Consider the following 21,482-nt stretch of genomic DNA (forward strand, 5'->3'; position numbering starts at 1 on the left):
ATTACATATATTAGATACAAATCTGATAAAAATACAAAATCTGTTTCCACCTCAAGAAGTTAGGAAACAAAGGGCAAATCAAACATGAAATAGAGAAAAGAATGAAGATCAAAATGGAAATCAGTGAAAGAGGAAACAGAAAATGCCGATGCTATAAGGGGTATGAAGTTTGGGACCACCATGTTATTTCTATTGACAAAGTTTCAGATAGAATTTTTTTATTTAGTTGGCACTTTTCCTGGCAATGCAAAATTAACCCCGTGCTGAACAGTCCTGAGTACATTTGTGTTTCTGTGTCTGAACATTGCTGACCGGTCACAAATTAACCAAGTGTCTTTTTCTCAACTTGTCAGTCAGTATTTCCAGAGACATGAGGAGCAATACCTCTAATTCTTTCCATCCTTTTATTATGGCAAAAGTTTTTAAAAAGATGTGTCACGGCAGAAAAGAACGTTTGAGTGATTTATATGCAAACACTTTGTTTGGCCAAGTGACTTTGGAAGATAGTACTTTGTCGGAAGATAGTAATGAGTCTGACATTAGACCATCACAAAGGCAAAGAGAAATGTGATGCTTAGTACCTGAAAGTGAAAGTGATTCTAAAGAATAATGGGCAGAAAAAGACATTTTACCAGCCTTGGAGGATTATACAAATACTAGAGGCCCGGTGCACAAAAATTTGTGCATTCGGGGGGGAAGGGAAGGGGTCCCTCAGCCCGGCCTGTGCCCTCTCACAGTCTGGGACCCCTCGGGAGATAACAACCTGCTGGCTTAGGCCTGCTCCTGGGTGGCAGAGGGCAGGCCCAATCCCTAGGTGCAGCCCCTGGTCGGGCTCAGAGCAGGGCCGATTGGGGAGTTGGGGCGCCACACCCTGTCATGCACAGAGCAGGGCGGATCAGGAGGTTGCCATGCCACCCTCAGTCACTCTCAGGGTAGGGCCAATTGGGGGGTTGGGGTGCTGCCCCCTGTCACACTCAAGGCAGGGTCGATGGGGAGGTTGGGGCGCCACCCCCTGTCACGCACAGAGCAGGGCAGATCAGGGGGTTGTGGCGCCACCCCTGTCACATACAGAGCTGGCCAATCGGGGTTGGGGTGCTGCCCCATGTCATGGACAGAGCAGGGCCCATCAGGGGGTTGGGCAGCTCCCCTCTCTCAGGCACAGAGCAGGGCCGATCAGGGTGTTGGGGTGCCTTCCCCTGTCACGAACAGAGCAGGGCGGATAGGGAGGTTATGACCCCACCCCCTGACACACACAGAGCCACAGGGCCATCAGGGAGTTTGGGCGCTGCCCCCTGTCACGCTGCTCCAGGGGCCAGGAGGCCCCGCGACTCCACTTGACACCAGGGCAGTGAGGCCTCGCTGCTCCGCTGATCCCGGTGCTGGGAGGCCTCGCGGCTCCACTTGACACCAGGGCAGTGAGGCCTCGCTGCTCCTCTGATTCCAGTGCCAGGAGGCCTCGCAGCTCCGCTGATCCCGGGTTCGGGAGGCCTTGAGGCTCCGCTGATCCTGGTGCCAGGAGGCCTCACGGCTCCTCTGATCCTGGGTTCTGGAGGCCTTGTGGCTCTGCTGATCACAGGCTGGGAGGCCTCGCGGCTCCGCTGATCCCGGTGCTGGGAGGCATATTACCCTTTTACTATATAGGATAGAGGCCTGGTGCACGGGTGGGGGCCGGCTGGTTTGCCCTGAAGGGTGTCCCAGATCAGGGTGGGGGTCCCGCTTGGGTGCCTGGCCAGCCTGGATGAGGGGATGATGGCTGTTTGCAGCTAGTCACACCCCCTTCAGGGTGGGGGTCCCCACTGGGGTGCCTGGCCAGTCTGGGTGAGGGGCTGAGGGCCATTTTCATGCTGGCGGGTGACTGAAGCTCCCAACCTCTCCTTTTTTCCTTTTTTCTTTTTTATTCTGGGATTTTATTTACCTTCTATGGTTGTCACTGGAGCTGAGAGCCGTCTTTAGCTCTGAGGCTCGGCACCAGCTCTGAGACCTCGGCTCCTGAAAGCAGGTTTCTGGACTTCGTTTACCTTCTGTATTTGAAACTTTGTTGCGACTCCAGCTCTGCGATCCCGGCTGACTGAAAGCAGGTTTCTGGGGTTTTGTTTAGCTTCTATATTTGTAACAATGTTTCTTAGAGAGCAGCTCAGAGCCCAGCAGGCAGGCGGGGAACCTGGCTTCCTCTGTCACTGGAGCAAGCAAGCCTCCATGTTCGCGTCAGCTGCCTGGCTGCCGGCCACCATGTTGGTTGGCAGTTAATTTGCATATCTTGCTGATTAGCCAATGGGGAGGGTAGCAAAGTTAGGGCTAATTACCATGTTTCTCTTTTATTAGATAGGATTTCAAGTGTAGCTGTTAAATTTGAAGACCCACAAAGTATAAGTGACGTAACCAATTTATTTTTTGATAAGGATTTTTTTCTATTTCATTATTTCTCAAACCAATTTATACCATTACCAAATGGGAAAATACCACAAAACCTCTGCTACAACTTCACCATGGAATGACATTACTTATATGGACATAAAGATGTTTCTTGGTTTAATTATATTGATGGGACTAACGAAGAAGCTAGAATGGAGAGATTACTGTCCAACCGATCCTTTACTTAAATCACCCATATTTCCAAAAAATGATGACTGGAAAGAGGGTCGAGCAAGTACTTACATTCTTCCATCTAAACCAGGGGTGGGCAAACTTTTTGACTCGAGGGCCATAATGGGTTCTTAAACTGGACCGGAGAGCTGGAACAAAAGCATGGATGGAGTGTTTGTGTGAACTAATATAAACGCAAAGTAAACATCATTACATAAAAGGGTACGGTCTTTTTTTTTTTTTTTTTTTTTTTTTTTTTTTTTTTTTTTTTTAGTTTTATTAATTTCAAACGGGCCGTTTACCCACGGCTGATCTAAACAATAATTCACAAACAACATGTGCCACAGACCATCTTTATAAAGTCAGACCTCTTTTTGATCACTTTATCTCGAAATTTAAGTCTTTATATATACCAAACAGCAGTTACCACTCAATGAAGCAATGATTCCATGGAGAGGACGCATCAGATTCAAGACGTACAATCTGGCAAAAAAAAAAAAAAAAAATTATGGAATTTTAGTAAGGATGCTTTATGAAAGTGAGAGTGGCTGTTTTTGCAACTTTGAAATATATACAGGTAAAAGCAAAAAGTTACAACAGATTCTATTATCCATCTTACAGCCTTTTCTTGGTTCTTGGCATCATATTTGCCAAGATAATTACTAAATCAAGTATCCACAGCTGAACTATTATTGAAGAACAAAACACTGGTCTGTGGAACAATAAGGGAGAACCGTGGGTTGCCAAAACTACTGAAAGAAAAGCAGCCGTCTGGCTCGAAATAACTGGTCAGCAAAATGTTAATGATAGCTGCTCCTTAAATTATTCTAACGCAGTTTACAGAGTGTAGCCTCTAGGCAAGCATCAACAGCATCATCTGAGAACTTGTTAGAAATGCAGATTCTCGGGTCCCACTCCAGATCTGCCAATTCAGAAACTGAGGACAGCATCCAGCAGTCTATCTTTTAACAAGTCCTGTAGGTGGTTCTGATGCAAACCTAAGTCTGGGAACCACTGCTGTAAGGCCTTGAATTTAAAGAGCAGAGGGGCAAGAATTTATGGCACCTGCCTTCCTTGGTGGATTAACAACGATATGTGAAGCCATTATTTGATGGTACATTCTAGAGAACGGGTAGTACTAACATTTTAAAGTCTACTGGTCTTTGCCCTAAATTGATCCTTAGCTACCAGGAACTATTTATAGTGACTTAATAATCTATGAAGACTTACGGTAGAAAAACAGAGCTACATAAAGACAAAGACCATAGGAGATTTTTGTACCTTTCCTAGCACTGTACCTATTTCATGTCTAGAGGAAAGGAAGCCCTACTACTTAAACATCCCTATTAATAACTCTATTTTTTGCACTAACTGAGAGACTATATTTCTCAACAGTGTGACTGGAAGTAGGTAAGGAATGTTGCTTTGCCATAGAATGTGAAGTCAGCATTAGAAGGACTTAGTAGGAAAGGCTATAGAAGCAGTGTGCTCTGAGGGTTATTGTAACTAGTTATTTCTAGCCAGAGAAATAACTATGGTCTGCTTCAGACTGTCCTATGTCAGTTTACTTTATGAATATTAAACAGCAAAACAGCAGAAAGTAGGATAGTGGTTGTATCAGTTTGCCCTCTCTGTCTTTAAGCCATAGAGGAAGTTTCTTAATCAGTGACAATATAGATCTCACACATCCTGTTACTGTATTAAATATCAGAACTAACCACTCATACAAGGATAAGTACCAAAAGATAAAGCAGCAATATAGGGCTTTCACTTAAACGTGGCAAATTGTACTCAAATACTTATTGCAGCTTCTTCCCAAAACACCTCTAAAATGATGGAAAGGGTGTTTGTTTGTTTTTTAAACAAAACAAAAGACATAAACACAGAAGCATTCCCTGCCTACAAAAAATGTAAAAACACAAAAACAGTGGAAGAGGAGATAATGGCAATTAAAATTTGAAAGCTAGAAAATGGACACTAGTTTCAAAGATAGTATTGGATGAAGACCTTAAGAAGGCCATTTTTTGTCTAGAAATGCACAGGGATTAGAACACCAGGTATTCCTGAAAATACAGGTGCACATGTACTTAAAACAGAAAAGCCTAAATTCAAAGTTTCTGAACTGCCAGATCATCTCCCAAGCCCTTCCTGTGACTGTTCATCCTAAAAAGTCTAGACTTAGGGACAACCAGGATGACCTAAAGGTGAGTTTATAATTCTGAAGAGAGGGATTGTGAGACCCCCTGGCCCTCTTAATAATTTAACTCCTAGAATGTAGGCAGTCAGGCTTAACAGTTCTGAGAACAGGAGATTTTTTTCCCCCCTTAAGAAATGGACCAGGCAATGGGGAAGAGCTAAAGATAAAAACATCTGGAGGTCCCAAATAAAATCCAGTAGTCAACCGGCCCTATATGTGCATAGAGAGCTTATAATCAGCTTTTTTAGCATTTTCCCTTAAAATAGGAACAGGTACTATTTAAATAGGACCAAATATTTAAGGAAAATCTCTCGAATGTAAAATAGAGAACAAAACAAACAAAAAATGAACTTGGAAGAAACAAAGGGAAATAGAAGGAGAAAATTTAAGGAAAATACAAAACCTATAACATTTAGACCTTCAGAGAGATGACAGGCTACTGCATCTATAAACAAATTATATGATGTGTGAATTATCCTAAATAATAAAAGCCTAATATGCTAAGTGTGCACTCAACCAGTCAGTAGTTCAACCAATCTAAGTGTAATATGCTAATGATATACTAAGGCTGCTCAACCGCTTACTATGTTGTGCACTGACCACCAGGGGGCAGATGCTCCAACCGGTAGGTTAGCTTGCTGCTGGGTCCGGCCAATTGGGACTAATCGAGATGGGCCAGACACACCCTAGAGCCCTCCTGCAGTCCCTCCCCTGCTGGCCAACGTCCCACATCCCTCCCAGGCCCCGATTGTGCACCGGTGGGGTCCCTCAGCCTGGCCTGCGTCCTCTCAATCTGGGACCCCTCAGGGGATGTTGGAGAGCTGGTTTCAGCTCGACCCCACAGGCCAGGCCGAGGGACCCCACTGGTGCACAAATTCGTGCACTGGGCCTCTAGTATCTCAATAAAACTTGAAAAAAATGATAGCGGCGAGGGGTATAATATTGATGTTTAATGGTACAATCTTGGAACAAGTAGTAAGCAAATGAGCCATGGAACAATATGATTAATATAAATAACAATAATGTAATGTGATAAATATCACTACAATGGCAACAATATATAAAAGTAACAAAGAAATACATTGTGCACCTTAAATTTATATACTATATGTCAAATTTATTCAATTTAAATTTTTTTAGTGGTAGCAAAAAGGAAACATTTAGAGAAGGATTAGAAGATAAAGTTGAAATCTCTGAAGGAATAGAACAACAAATGAAAATAAAGAAAGAAAAAGATAACTAAAAGATCAGCCCAAAAAGCCCCGAATCCAAATAACTCAGGACACAGTTCTGCTAAGTTTTCTGCTGCTATACGTATAACAAGGGTCCCCTGTCCTCCACTTTCCAATAACATTTTCTCTCATTTTTTTTCTGAACCTTCAACTGCCAAATTGTTGTTGTCCATTTTTCTACCAACAGTCTATTCAAGGCAACCTACGCTTAATTTTCTATCATGATCTCAAAATTCTTTCCAGTCTCTGCTTGCTACCCAATTCCAAAGTCATTTCCATATTTTTTAGATATTTGTTAGAGTAACATTCTTGTACCATGTATAAAAATCTCATCTAAACATCAAAAGTCTCTATTCTCATTTAAATCCTCTAAATTAGGTGTATGGGTAAGGTTCTCAGTGTGATCCATCCTGGGACACAAATTGTGGACCTGTATAAAAACAACAACAAAGTCCTCTGCTCCTAACACTATAGTCTAAGAGAGACATTCCCATTCAAAAGGGAGAAATGGAAGGGAAAAAATTGTTATCAATTCCAAGCAATTTTGAAATCCAAACTTCATTACATTTCAAGGCCTGAAAATAATCCTCTGCGACTCAATACTCTGCCCTCTGAATCATCCTTTTTCACGAAAGGTAGCATGTGTTTACAGCTGTGTGTTTTATCAGTCTGTTTTCCTGTCTGTACAATTGGGGTGTTGAATAACACTCTTTCATTTTGTACTCTTTCTGTTTCCTTTCAGCCCAGTTGACAGTGTTCCTGCTGGCATAAAATTCTCAAGAACCTTGTGAATATGCTGCATATGTTACAGGGATTCATCTGATTAATCAACTACTAGATAATATTTCCCACCAAAATTGGCAAAGCTTTCACAAAAGTATAAGGATCTAGTATACCAGTGTTAGAGAGGGAGTGGAGAAATTGACCACTTGTAGCCAAACAGTAAGGGACTTAAACTGGTACAGGCTTGTAGGGGTTAGTTTGGAATATGCGTTAAAAAAAAATATTTAAAATGTGCCCTGGACTGTGTACTCAGTGGTTAGAGCGTCAGCCCATGCACTAAAGGATCACGGATTTGCTTCCCAGTCAAGGGCACGTAACTGGGGGTTGCAGGTTTGATCCCAACCCCAGTTAGGGTGCAATTAATTGATGTGTCTCTCATATTGATATTTCTCTCTCTTCCCCCTCCCTCTCCACTAACTCTAAAAATCAATAGAGAAATAGCCTTGGGTGAGAATTAAAAAAATAAATATTTAAAGTGATTTTTTTCCAGCTGTTACATTCATGGAAAAGTATCCCAAGGAAGTAATCAAAGATGTTGGCAGAGCTTTTTTCTAAAAAAGCAAGCAAACCAAAACAACAACAAAAACTCTGTGGTATTTGCAAATAATGGCTTGTACTAGAGTCATTAAAAAGTCTTATTTAACAAAAAAAGAGGCTTGTTGAAAACCATTTAATCTCAGAGGAAATGTTCATGATATATTAAGTGTGTACGTGTAGGGTTTATAGTTCTGTATCTTTATATATAAAAGCCTAAGCGACCATTACAACAGAACAACCAGTCGACCAGTCGCTGTGATGCACACTGACCACCAGGGGGCAGATGCTCAGCACAGAAGCTGCCCCCTGGAGGTCAGTGAGCTCCCATGGCCACCCTCCTGTGGCCCCTCCCCCAGCTGGCTGGCCCCGATCACCCTGATCAGAACCTCCCATAGCCCCGCCCCTGCTGGCCAACCTCCCGCAGCCTCTCCCCCAACCTGGCTGGCCCCGATTGCCCTAATCAGAACCTCCCACGGCCCCTTCTCCCCTGCCTGCCAACCTCCCACAGCCCTGATTGGGACTGAGTGAGACTCCCTGATCAGCCCCTATTGCTGGCAAGGCTGAGGGACCCCACCCATGCATGAATTCGTGCACTGGGCCTCTAGTATTATATAATATACACTAGAGTCCTGGTGCACAAAATTTGTGCATGGGGGAGAGGGTCCCCTCAGCCCAGCCTGCACCCCTCAGGGGATAACCGGCAATCAGACAGCCCTCTCACAATCCTGGACCGCTGACTCCTACCCGCCCACTTGCCTGCCTAGTCGCCCCTAACTGCCCTCCCTCCCCCCCGCCGGCCTGATTGCCCCTCACTGCCTCTGCGTGCCAGTCTGATCGCCCCTAACTGGCCCCCCTGCTGGCCTGGTTGCCCCTAACTGCCCCCTACTGCTGGCCAGGTCGCCCCCAACTGCCCCCTCCCTGCTGGCCTGGTCTCTCCTAACTCTCCCCCCCCTCCACCATTCTGGTCACTCCTTACTTCCCCACCACCACCACCACCGGCCTGGTCCCCCCTAACTGCCCCCCTGCCGGCTTGGTCACCCCTCACAGGCCCCGCCCCACGCAGCCTGCTGTTCAGTCGTTTGGTCATCCTTCACTAACCCCCCTGCTGGCCTGGTCGTAGACAGCCATCTTGTGAGGGTTAATTTGCATATTACCTCTTTATTATATAGGATGTTTCATATTTCCTCAATTCTAAGATTCCATTAATCATGCCAAAACTGTGATAACTGTTAGGGAAAATAACTTCAGAGGCATTAAGATGAAGGTGGCATTAGATTATTTTTAGGATTACGTGATGTGCAAATGACTTAGTCTTTATATCTTTCTGTATCATCAAGAATGACTACAGTGCCCTAGCTGGTTTGCTCAGTGGATAGAATGTTGGCCTGCAGACTGAAAGGTCCCAGGTTCAATTCCAGCCAAAAGCACATGCCCTTATGGGCTTGATCACCAGTAAGGGGTGTGAAGGAGGCAGCTGATCAATGATTCTCTCTCATTATTGATGTTTCTATCTCTCTCTCTCTCTAAGAGGTGTCAGGATGGCCGAGTGGTCTAAGGTGTCAGACTCAAGGGACTCCCTTACCTATCTCTCTTTCTCCCTCTCTGTGAAATAAATATATATATATTTTTTTTAAAATGACTATATTGAGCATGTATTATTATGATAATTTTATTTTGTAGATCCTTTACTTAATGTATTTATTTAAAATAATAATGGCAGTTAGTTATAATTCAAGGAGACAGTTTTGAGTAGAGGCTATTGGGAATATGGATGCTATACTATTTGTCTTGAATCTTGCTTTTGAATGTCTAGAAAAGAATTAAATGTATTAATATGTGTTATTTGAATCCTACATTTAATTCCAACATTCCTTTAACGAGAGCCTCTTTTGTCTTTTTTACCTAAGAGGCTGAAAAGAGTGAAGATTCCTCGGGTGCTGCAGGCCTCTCAGGTTTACATCGCACTTACAGCCAGGACTGCAGCTTTAAGAATAGCATGTACCATGTTGGAGATTATGTCTACGTAGAGCCCTCGGAAGCCAGTCTACAACCACATATAGTCTGTATTGAGAGACTGTGGGAAGATTCTGCTGGTAAGTTCATTTTAAATTGAAGGGCACATTTGTGAGATGTGACTGTTTTACTCCTTGGTCCTCAGAGGAGAAAACTGTAATTTAGCCATTTTATGTCTTTTAACAATACTTGTTCTTCAATGTATAAAATATAATTAAGCACCCCCTATATGAAAAACATAGGGTCTAGCACTATGGAGCAGTGGCGCAGTTGAGACAAAAGAAATATAACTTTTTGAAATGTAGTTGAGATTATTCATTCAACTGATATTTATTAAAAACACACCATGAGCCAAACTCTGTAGGATAACAGAGATTCAGAAGAACAAAAGGCTCATGTTTTGCCCCTGGCATAACCACTCCAATAAAAATCACAAATAAAAAATTATTACAGAGAGACATGTGCCTTGACTTAAAATTTGATTTCAGTAGGCTTTCTAGAACAATTGTCATTAAACTTGAGACATGGAGAATGAATAGGAGTTAGTGAAGCCAAAAGCAGGCAGAAATGTGATCCAGGCATTCCCGTTCTTTCGTCTGTTCATCATGTAAAATACTTTTATATTCCTGAACCAGAAAGTGTAGCAGCATAGAACAGGTCTCATCACCTTCCTCATTCTTTGTATTAGGTATCTTTTAGTATGAGAGAGAAAGTAGCATTTCTAAGCCTTATTACACTTCATTATTTGAAAGTATTATTTCTTCTAAGGTAATCGTATTAATAATGTGGTCTAAAAAGCACATTGGGCCCTAGACGGCTTGGTTTAGTGCAGTGGTCGGCAAACTCATTAGTCAACAGAGCCAAATATCAACAGTACAACGATTGAAATTTCTTTTGAGAGCCAAATTTTTTAAACTTAAACTATATAGTTAGGTACATTGTTACTAACTTAATTAGGGTACTCCTAAGGCTTAGGAAGAACCACACTCAAGGGGCCAAAGAGCCGCATGTGGCTCGCGAGCCACAGTTTGCCGACCACGGGTTTAGTGGATAGAATGTTGGCCTGCAGACTGCAGAATTGCAGGTTCGATTCCAGTCATGCCCTGGTTGTGGGCTGATAGCCCGTAGCGGGTGTGCGATCCTCCGTAGGGGATGTGTGATTCCCCCATAGGGGGTGTGCAGGAGACAGCTGATCAACGGTTCTTATCATTGATGTTTCTATCTCGTCCTCTCCCTTCCTCTCTGAAATAATAAAAATATTTTTTAAAAATACAAAGCACATTAGTAGATTTAGGCCATGGCAGAATGGATAGATTTACTCATTTTGCAAAGAATATGTGATTTCTGTTCATGGTAATTCTCTCTTTATTTTTGAGGTGAAAAATGGTTGTATGGCTGTTGGTTTTATCGGCCAAATGAAACATTCCATCTGGCTACACGAAAATTCCTAGAAAAAGAAGTTTTTAAGAGTGACTATTACAATAAAGTTCCCGTTAGTAAAATTCTAGGAAAATGTGTGGTCATGTTTGTCAAGGTAAGAAACTTATTAGTACAAAAAGTATAAATCATTCCATGGAAATAAAATTTATAAACACAACAAATTGATACTTATAAAATTAGCAGCTCTTTTTAAACTGGGGAAAAAATTTTTCTTTAAGCTGTGTCTATATGGCTGTATGTGAAGATTTAGGAAGAAATTAACCTGACCATGAAGGTGAAAGACTATTTGCTGCCTACACTATGTAGCTATATGCAATCAGCTTAAACTTTTTTATATTACAAGACTAACTGTTAAGGATAACATTTTCTGAAAGGTCATTATAACCTGCTAGTGGGGTAATAAGATGTATTTTTTATGTATCTATCTGATGAAGGCACAGGAATCCTGCCCATAGCTTTAAAGGACATTACAGCTGTATGAAATACTAATATATTTTCAAAGGGGCAATTGTTAGGCTAAATAAGCTACATGTTATGTATTTAATAAAGTCATTCTGAAGCAAGGAAATACTACTAGATCTCGATTCATTTACCATTTGTTGTTAACTGTCAGAAAGTCTAAACAGTTTAAATTTGTTTATTTAGTTGGTGTTTATTTTTGGTTTTTTGGTTCATTGGTTTTCAGAAAATTAATTAATTTTATTCTTATACCCCCTAGGAATACTTTAAATTATGCCCAGAAAACTTTCGAGATGAGGATGTTTTTGTCTGTGAATCACGGTATTCTGCCAAAACCAAATCTTTTAAGAAAATTAAATTGTGGACCATGCCCATCAGTTCTGTTAGGTTTGTCCCTCGGGATGTGCCCTTGCCTGTGGTCCGAGTGGCCTCTGTATTTGCAAATGCAGATAAAGGGGATGATGAAAAGAATGCAGACAACTCAGAAGACAGTCGAACTGAAGACAATTTTAACTTGGAAAAGGTATGTAGATAATAGCCACACAAAAAAGAATTTTACATTTCAAAATAAATAATATAAAACCTTAATCAAGCCCTGGCCAGTGTGGCTCAGTTGGAGTGTCATCCTGAACACTGAAAGGTTGTGGGTTAGATTCCCATTTGGGACATGTACGAGAGTCGACCAATCCATGTTTCTCTCTCTCCCTTCCTCTCTCTACAATCAGTTAACAACCCTGGCTGGTGTGGCTCAGTTGGTTGGAATGTCTTCCTGTGCACCAGAAGGCCTTGACTTCAATTCCTGGTCAGGAAACATACCTAGGTTTTGGGTTTGATCCTTGGTCTGGATGCGTGGGAGGCAACCGATTGATGTATCTCTCTCACATCAATGTTTCTCACTCCCTCCCTCCCTCCTTCCCTCCCTCCCCTTTTCTCCCGCTTTAAAAAATAAGTAATTAATTTAATTAAAATAAACATCCTCGGCTCAGTGGTTGAGAATTGGCCCATGAACCAGGATGTCACGTTCGATTCCCCATCAGGCACATGCCTGGGTTGTAGGCTCTATCCCCAGTAGAGGCATGCAGGAGGCAGCCAATCAATGTTTCTCTCTCATCGATGTTTCTATCTCTCTATCCCTCTCCCTTCCTCTCTCTAAAAGTCTGTAAAAATATATTTTTTGCCCTATCCAGTTTGGCTCAATGGATAGAGCAATCAGCCCAGGGATTGAAGGGTCCCAGATTTGATTCTCGTCAAGATAACATACCTTGGTTGCAGGCTCAATCACTGGCCCCAGTCAGGCCATGTGAGGGAGGCAACCAATTGATGTGTCTCTCTCACATCGATGTTTTCTGTCTCTCCCCCTCCCTTCCACTCTCTCTAAAAATCAATGGATCCCTAGCCGCTTTGGCGCAGTGGATAGAGTGTGCCTGCTGACCAAAGGGTCCCAGGTTCGATTCTGGCTAAGGGCACGTGCCTCGGTTGCAGGCTCCTCCCCGGCCTGGCCCTGGTCAGGGCACATAAAAACAAAAACTACAGTTCAGACGTGCAAATATTGATGGGGGGAAAAAAAAAACTTGGGGAGAAAAGTATTTTTACAAGTGAAATCAAATTAGTTCTTTAAGAACATGACCAACTAGCCTGCTAGTGTGGCTCAGTGGTTGAGTGTCAACCTATGAACCAGGAGGTCACAGTTCAATTCCCGGTCAGGGCACATGCCCAGATTGCTCTCATCATTGATGTTTCTATCTCTCCCTCTCCCTTCCTCTCTGAAATCAATAAAATTATATTTAAAATAAGAACATGACGCCGAAACCGGTTTGGCTAAGTGGATAGAGCGTCGGACTGCGGCTGAAAGGTCCCAGGTTCGATTCCGGTCAAGGGCATGTACCTGGGTTGCGGGCATATCCCCAGTGGGAGATGTGCAGGAGGCAGCTGATCGATGTTTCTCTCTCATCGATGTTTCTAACTCTCTATCTCTCTCCCTTCCTCTCTGTAAAAAATCAATAAAATATATTAAAAAAAAGAACATGACCAAGTAGGAAAGAGTTCGTTCTAAGAATACAGGATTGTTCAAAATTAGAATAACTCACTAACTTCATTATATTAATAAATTAAAGGAATGATTATTTGATAACATACATTACTTAAGTTTTTAAGTGAATATACCCTTGACTGGGAACCAAAACCTCGACCCTCTAGTGTGCATGCCTGTGCTCTAACCACTGAACACACTGGCCAGCATAAAAGTAATGAAAATATTGACAATAAAGAAGCAAGATTTTTTCTTTTACAGATATTGGGAGAAATTAACAAAAGTTTTAAAACAGTAAGTAGAAATTTCAAAAATCTATATACAAATTGGTAGCTCTCTTATGTAAACAATAATGCATAAGACTTTTTAAAAAATATATTTTTACTGATTTCAGAGAGGAAGGGAGAGGAGGAGAGAGAAAGATAGAAGCATCAATGATAAAAAATCATCAATCGGCTGCCTCCTGCATGTCCCCTAATGGGGATCGAGCCCACAACCCAGGCATGTGCCCTTCACTGGAATTGAACTCAAGACCCTTCAGTCTGTAGGCCGATGCTTTATCCACGGAGCCAAACCAGCTAGGGCTCATAAGACTTTTGAATGGAAAATGAAACCATTGAACATATTTTAGAAGCTGTTAGTTAATTATATGTAAGAAAATACCTAATTTACATTAACAACAAAATAGATTAAGAAATAACCCTTAAAGGAATTTATGGAACCTGTGGGAAGAGGAACAGTCAATCTACTAAAGGACATGAAAGACTTAAATCGTTTTTAGAAATTGACAAAATTATTCTACCATTCTTATGAAAGAATAAATATGTGACAGTCACCAGAAATAGAACAAGAAAAGAAAATAATCAAGAACACTTCGACAGCATTTGAGTCCGCTTCCCTGTATGTCTTTAAAAAAAAAAAAAAAAAAGAATGCTTTGCACTGACAGATGTTACATTTTACAAAACTACATTTAAAAAATCGAGGAACTAGCTCAGGGCTAATCAATGAACGGAATATGCTTTTCAAAATTAAATCCAGAATATAAAGGTAGTATTATAAGTCAGCAGAAGTGGATGGAATCCAGTAATACTTGAAAAAAATCTATGTAATAAAAGCCTAAGCGGCCGTTATGGTGGAACGACCAGAACGACCGATCACTATGATGTGCACTGAGCTCCAGGGGGCAGACATTCAATGCAGGAGCTGCCCCCTGTTGGTCAGTGTGCTCCCACTGGGAGAGCACCGCTCAGCGAGAAGCCAGACAGCTGGTGTGCGCAGCGGCAGTGGCAGGAGCCTCTCCCACCTCCGTGGCAGCACTAAGGAGCAGTGAGCCAAGCGGTAAGGAGCAGCAAGCGGGCTGGTGGTAAAGAGTGAGGGGTCCCAGAATGTGAGAGGGGGCTCCCGGACTGCGAGAGGCTGCAGGCCGAGCTGAGGGACCTCCCTCAACTGCACAAATTTCATGCACCAGTCCTCTAGTATAAACATAAAAGAAACAGTACTAGCTAAAAATAGAGTACTAGTTTCTAACAGAAGTACATTTACTATATTTACCTGTAATATTTATGTGTAAACTTAGAGTGAGTTCTTTCTTTGCTATGATATAAAACCCAGGAGCCATAAAAGAAAAAAGTGATCATTTTGATAATGTTATTGACTTATAATTGAAAATATCAGTTTAATAAAACAGTAGAAGGACTACCATTTCTAATGTACAAAGAGCTCTTTGAAGTCTAAGAAAAAAGTAACATTAAAATAATAGGCAAAGGAACCAAATAGATGATTTATAGAAGGAAGGCAGCCAAAAGATATAAGAAAATGTGTTAATCTAATAGTTTTCAAAATGTCTAACAGAGATTGGCAAGAATTCTAAGAACATGCAGCCTGGTGTCGGGTAGTACACATTCATCTCCCATTGATGACATTTCCTTTGACCCTGCAGTTTGATAGCAGGGAGTCATCAAACTCCCACATAGTACTTAAATAGGAACACCAAAGGATAACTCTACAAGGAGTAACATTAGTGTAGCTTGTAAAAGCAAAAACCCTAGGCCAAACCCAAATGGCCATTAATAACAACTAAGTTTTCATACATCCACATAAATAAACTGCAGCCAATGAAAGGAATAAAGTAAGTCTATTATAGTAACACTAAGTAACACTACAGGCCCAGTGTATGCAATTCATGCACTGGGAGGGGTGGTCTCTCAGCCTGGCCTGGGAGCCCTCTGGGGATGTCCAACTGATGGCTTAGCCCTGCTGCTGAGGTGGGAGAGGCTCCTGCCACTGCCACTGCACTCACCGGCCATGAGCCGGGCTTCTGGCTGAGCAGCATTCCCCCTGTGGAAGCACACTGACCACCAGGGGGCAGTTTCTGCATTGAGCATCTTCCCCCTGGTGGTCAGTGCACATCATAGAGACCAGTGGTTCCGCCGTTCAGTCGATTTGCATATTAGCCTTTTATTACATAGGAAGGATTGAAAAATTCCACGTTATGTGAGGGAAGTTGTTACTAAATAACAGGTTGCAGAATGAGATGTGGTTTACCATTATTCAAGAAAACAGAAATGGCCCTGGTTGGTGTGGCCCAATTGGCTAGAGTATCATCCTGTACTCCAAAAGGTGGCAGGTTCAGTTCCTAGTCAGCGCACATACCCAGGTTACAGGTTTAATCCCCAGTTGAGTCGAGTGCAAGAGGCAACCTATAGATGTTTCTTTCTCATCTCTCTCTCTCAAATTAATTAAAAATAAAAAAGAAAACAAAAATGCATGAATATTAAAACATGGAAAACTGTACTAAACTGGGTGGTTATCTCGGGCTAGATCACAGACTTGTTTTTTAAATTTTACATACTCTAATGTTTGAATTATTTCCAGCAAATATAATTCTTTTATATAATCAAAAAAGACAAAGTTTTAAAATTGTTCATGGAAAAACTGGAAAAAATTGAATTCTTAGTATCTTAGGAAAAAAAATACCCATTTTCGTTTGCTAATACATGGTATTCCTTACATTTTACCAATATGTATAGGAATCGCAGACATTAATTTTAAAAGAAGAAATCTCAATGGAAGTCAGTGTGAAATTAACTTAGATTTGTAATTGTTATTAGAATTCATAAGTTCTCAGGGTCTTCTCTATGTATGAGTTACTATTTTGTTTCATTATTTTGATATTGCATAGTCAAGATGAGTCATTCTAGGACCTTTTTTAAGGGTAACTTGAGATCAGAACCCATCCCTAAAATAAAAAGGTGTGTTTTTTTTTAAATTATAGTTTACATACAATATTACATTAGTTTCAGGTGTATAACGTAGTGATTCAACACTTAACAACATGATCACCATGATGAGTGGAATAACCTGTCACTGTACAAAGCTATTACAATACTATTGGCTTTATTTTCTGTGCTGTCCGTTACATCCCCATGACTTATTTTATAATTGAAAGTTTGTACCTCTTAATCCCTTTCACTGTTTCTCTCATCCCCTCTGTTATCTGTGTCTGTGAGTGTGTTTTGTTTTGTTCTGTTCTTTTAGATTCCACATGTAAGTGAAATCATATGGTATTTGGCTTTGTCTGTCTGACTTACTAGTACTTCTCTTAGCGTAATTCTCTCCAGGTCTATTCATGTTGTTGCAAATGACAAGATTTATTTTTTATGGCTGAGGACTATTTCATTTTGTATATTTATGTGTGTAGGTGTATCACATCTTTATTCATCTGTCGATAGATACCTAGGTTCTTTTCATGTCCATTTTAAATAATGCTGCAATGAACACAGGGGTTCTTTCAAATTAGTGCTTTTGTTTTCTTCATACAGATACCCGGAATTGAAATTGCTATGTTGTATGGTAGTTACATTTTTAATTTTTTTAACCCTAAATACTGTTTTCCAAGCAGCTGCACCAATTTACAATCCCATCAACAGGGTACAAGTGTTTCCTTTTCTCGAAATCCTTGCTAACACTTGTTATTTATTGTCTTTGTTACTTGTTTGTTTGTTTATGTATTGTTAATCCTCACCCATTTTTCCATTGCTTTTTAGAGAGGGGGGATGGGGGAGGGTAAGAGAAAGAGAAAACATGGATGTGAGAGAGACACATCAGTTGGTTATCTCCCACCTGCATCCTGACTTGATTGTGTCATTTAAGCTTCCTAACAGTCCCATTTAATGAAGACACTAAGGCATAAGAGGTCAGGTAATTTGTTACAACAGCCAGTAGGTGACAGACCCTATAATTTATTCAAAAACAGAATATGTGTCTTTTGGTCACAGAGACTTTGCTAGCCCTTTCTATTTTGTAATAACTCAAAATGATAAAAAAAATTGTAAAACTATTCATTATTAATGTTAAGAAATTGCAAGTTCAGTAAATGTAGTGAAGGGGAAGCTTGTGTAGAATTTGCTTCTTATATTTTACTAGAGGCCCAGTGCTCGAAATTCGTTCACGGGTGGGGTCCCTAGGCCTGACCTGTGATCTGGGTCGATCAGGTTCCCTGCCTCCCCGCCTTCTCCTTCCTTTGCCCACTCAGCACCCCGCCGCTGCTGGTCTCCTGCCATGGACTGCGCTGCCCCATGGTGGTCAGCACACATCATAGAGAGCTATCAAACTCCTGTTCTGCCGGTTGAATCCCAAGGGCACAATTTGCATATTAGCCTTTTATTATATAGAATATATAGGATAATAATACATTGACTGAGTCTGCTTCTGCATGCTAAGTCCTTCCTCTCCAGTGTTTTTGTTTGTTTGTTTGTTGCTAAAGGCTATGGGAATAGAAGAAGGATGGAGAGGGGATAAAAGCATCCTGGAGTAACATTTTATGTCAATTAACTTGAAATTTAAAATAGATACAATATTTGATAAGACTTAGTTTGATTTCAGTGAGCTAATCTTCTGGTTTCTTCATCAAAGCTTCTATTTATTTATTTTTTTTTAGGTTAATTATGAAAGAAAATCTGTTTTCCATTCTTACCTTCTCTGTTTACTTCTTGATTGTCAACTGCCTATCCTCAACCAGTTTCCTTTACAACAGGAAAAAGAAGATGTCCCTGTGGAAATGTCCAATGGTGAACCAGGTTGCCACTACTTTGAGCAGCTCCGTTACAATGACATGTGGCTGAAGGTTGGCGACTGTGTCTTCATCAAGTCCCATGGCCTGGTGCGCCCTCGCGTGGGCCGGTGAGTGTTATTGAAGTAAAAAAAAAATCATCACTCTTTAGGATGAAGTCAAAAGTCTCTCTCCCAGTAACTTACCCAGCTTTCTCTCACACCACACTTCCCTTGCTTTTGCCTCTAGCCATACTTTTTCCTTTATATTCCTCCATGAAATCTTTCTTTTCTTCTTCTGCTACCGTTGACTGAACTCTGAATCCTGAAATCTCCCTGCCCACTTCATATGGTGAACTCCTTTAGCTTAAATTTGAAATTGTACTTCCTTAAGGAAATCTTCTGTCTCCTCCAGACAGAGTTAGGTCTCCCTATTACATGCTCTCAAAGCACCATGTATTTCCTTCTTCTCAAGGCACATATCACATTGCGTTATTCTCAGGTTCTATACTGGACTGCAAATTCCCTGAGAGTAGGCATCCTCTCTTTTTGCTCTCCTTTGTATCCACTATTCCAAACGTAGTGCATGAAACATAGTAAGGGCTCAGATATTTGAATGAACAAATAAATGGATGAAATTATAAATGGTTGGATGGCATAAAACAATCGTAAAGGAGTCAGGGACAGAACTGGGCAGTTGAGGACAGTACTTAAGAACTAGTTGGTTCCAAGTGCCCATCAGTAGATGAGTGAATAAAAAACTGTGGTACATCTATACCACGGAATACTATGCAGCAGTAAAAAAGAAGAATTCCTTACCCTTTGAGACAGCATGGAGAGACCTGGAGAAGATCATGCTAAATGAAATAAGGCAGTCAGAGAAAGCTAAGTATCACATGATCTTCACTTACATGTGGAATCTAAGTAACAAAATAAACTGATGAATAGAGTGGATCCAAAGACATGGAAGCATGGAACAGAGTACGGAATCTCAGAGGGAAGGCTGGGTGGGTGGGAAGTAATCAACCAGGAACTTGTATGCATATATGCATGCCCATAGCCACAAAGGGGAAATGAGGGCCTGGGGCAGGGGGTAGGGGTCAATGGGGTGAAAAGGAGGACATATGTAATACTTTCAACAATAAAGATTTATTTAAAAAATAACAATAAAAAATAAATAAGAACTAGTTGGTTCCAAGAGATCTTAGTTTCAAATGATTTACCTTTCTGAGTCAGTTTCCTAGTACTTGTTTCATCATTCACTATTTATTACACATCTCCCATTTGCCAGGGTCTAAGGATACATTAGTAAATAAAACAAATATCCTTAGTCCCATGGATCTTTGTACTAGTGGGAAGACAAACAATAAACATTGTGAATTCGTAAAGTGTATAGTACACATCATGTTAAAATACCTTTTTCCCCTCAGATGAATAGCCAAATCTTCATTTATCTTTTTCCAAGTATTTTCTCATGTGTTTAAGTGGGATGGGAGGTGTCAAAGAAATTGTCCTATCAAAATAACCAGTGAAACTTCTCTACATATTAATTTTTGGTTAACGGAATTTTTGTTAGATTAATCCTTCAAGAATAAAACCTATTAGAATTTTATTTTAATGAAATTTCTCCCCTTTTCACCACCCAAGAATTGAAAAGGTATGGGTTCGAGACGGAGCTGCATATTTTTATGGCCCCATCTTCATTCACCCAGAAGAGACGGAACATGAGCCCACAAAAATGTTCTACAAAAAAGAAGTGTTTCTGAGTAATCTGGAAGAAACCTGCCCCATGACATGTATTCTGGGTAGGTATATATGCCGTTTCATTTAATTACATGCATTCCACAACAATCAATTAAATGCTTCTGTTCTAAGTGCTAGGTATACAGCAATAAACAAACGAAAGTCTCTGCTCCTTTTTTTTTTTTTTAATTTATTGATTTTTTACAGAGAGGAAGGGAGAGGGATAGAGAGTTAGAAACATCGATAAGAGAGAAACATCGATCAGCTGTTTCCTGCACACTCCCCACTAGGGATGTGCCCGCAACCAAGGTACATGCCCTTGACCGGAATCGAACCTGGGACCCTTGAGTCTGCAGGCCGATGCTCTATCCACTGAGCCAAACCAGTTAGGGCAAAGTCTCTGCTCTTTTAAAGACTTATGATGGGGCAGAGGTTGGGAATTCAGTAAATTAACATTAAATATATAGAACATCAGATAGTAATTAGGACAATAAATGAGAATAAAGCAGAGGAAGGAGGATAGAGATTCATGTTGCTGGGAGGTCCTGCTTTAGTTAATGTGGTTATCAAAAGCCTCTCTCATAGGTGACATGTGAACAGAGCCCTAAATGAAATGAGGAAGAAAACCATTTAAATATCCAAGTTTTTACTCCTTTTAGGCACAGCAAACACCAAATGCAAAGACCTTAAGGTAGAGTATCTGGGCTTGTTTGAGACACAATAAGTAAGCTGGGTGACTGGAGTAGGGCAGGGGGGTGGGGTAGGGAATCAGCCCTCTGAGGTGGCTTGGCACCCAATCATGGTAGGTCTTGTAGACAGTGCAGAGATTGAGTTTGGAGCAGATAGTCCTGTGAGCGGTGTGACCAGAGAGGCAGTGTGATCCCACATATGCAGGAATCACTTGCTGTGGATGGGAGAGTATGTTGTAAGAATAAGGTGGGAAGCAGGAAGAGCAGTTAAAAGACTTTTATAGTCTCTGTTGGACTCTTAACCCGAGTAATGTTATTGTCTCCATTCCAGAAATATGAAGGAATCATAATGTGGTTTCTGTTCCATCTTCCTGAGAGTTCACAGTCACGTTCTGCTTTTCAGACCTAGATGTATACATCATCTATTGCCATCATTTCAGCTAGATTGGTTTTGGTACTGTGCGTTTTTCAGAAGTGGATGTGGGAAAGATTTCTGAATGGCCTGGTAGTTCAACACAGTTTTTCTTTCCACTCTGCAGAGAGGGACCCACAAAGGCTAGTGAAGTTATTATATCTTCTTGAGTTTCTTTAGCAATGAATGTCTTCCTTGTAACTTGTAGTTCATACTAAAGCAGTGCCCTAGAGCCTCACTCCCTACTGTAAACCCAGCCTGGGGTCAAATAAAGCATAACAAAGATGAGACTGAATTTTCCTTTAGTTAGAGCAC

At 41.1% G+C, this 21,482-nt stretch overlaps 1 protein-coding gene across 38 annotated transcripts in view; it reads left to right on the forward strand.

The window, feature by feature from the left end:
• PBRM1 (polybromo 1) overlaps positions 1–21,482 on the forward strand; it is a 126,230-nt gene that overhangs the window by 78,149 nt on the left and 26,599 nt on the right. For 20 of the 38 annotated variants that reach the window (XM_059663326.1, XM_059663328.1, XM_059663314.1 and 17 more), the window contains 5 exons: positions 9,240–9,425; positions 10,722–10,879; positions 11,504–11,767; positions 18,295–18,455; positions 19,971–20,128. In XM_059663326.1, coding sequence (XP_059519309.1) covers positions 9,240–9,425; positions 10,722–10,879; positions 11,504–11,767; positions 18,295–18,455; positions 19,971–20,128 — 927 coding nt within the window. The remainder of the gene's footprint in view (positions 1–9,239; positions 9,426–10,721; positions 10,880–11,503; positions 11,768–18,294; positions 18,456–19,970; positions 20,129–21,482) is intronic. The other 18 variants (XM_059663320.1, XM_059663325.1, XM_059663321.1 and 15 more) reach the window with 1 other exon arrangement.

This window comes from Myotis daubentonii, chromosome 14, assembly GCF_963259705.1.
Source record: "Myotis daubentonii chromosome 14, mMyoDau2.1, whole genome shotgun sequence".
NCBI lineage: Eukaryota > Metazoa > Chordata > Mammalia > Chiroptera > Vespertilionidae > Myotis > Myotis daubentonii.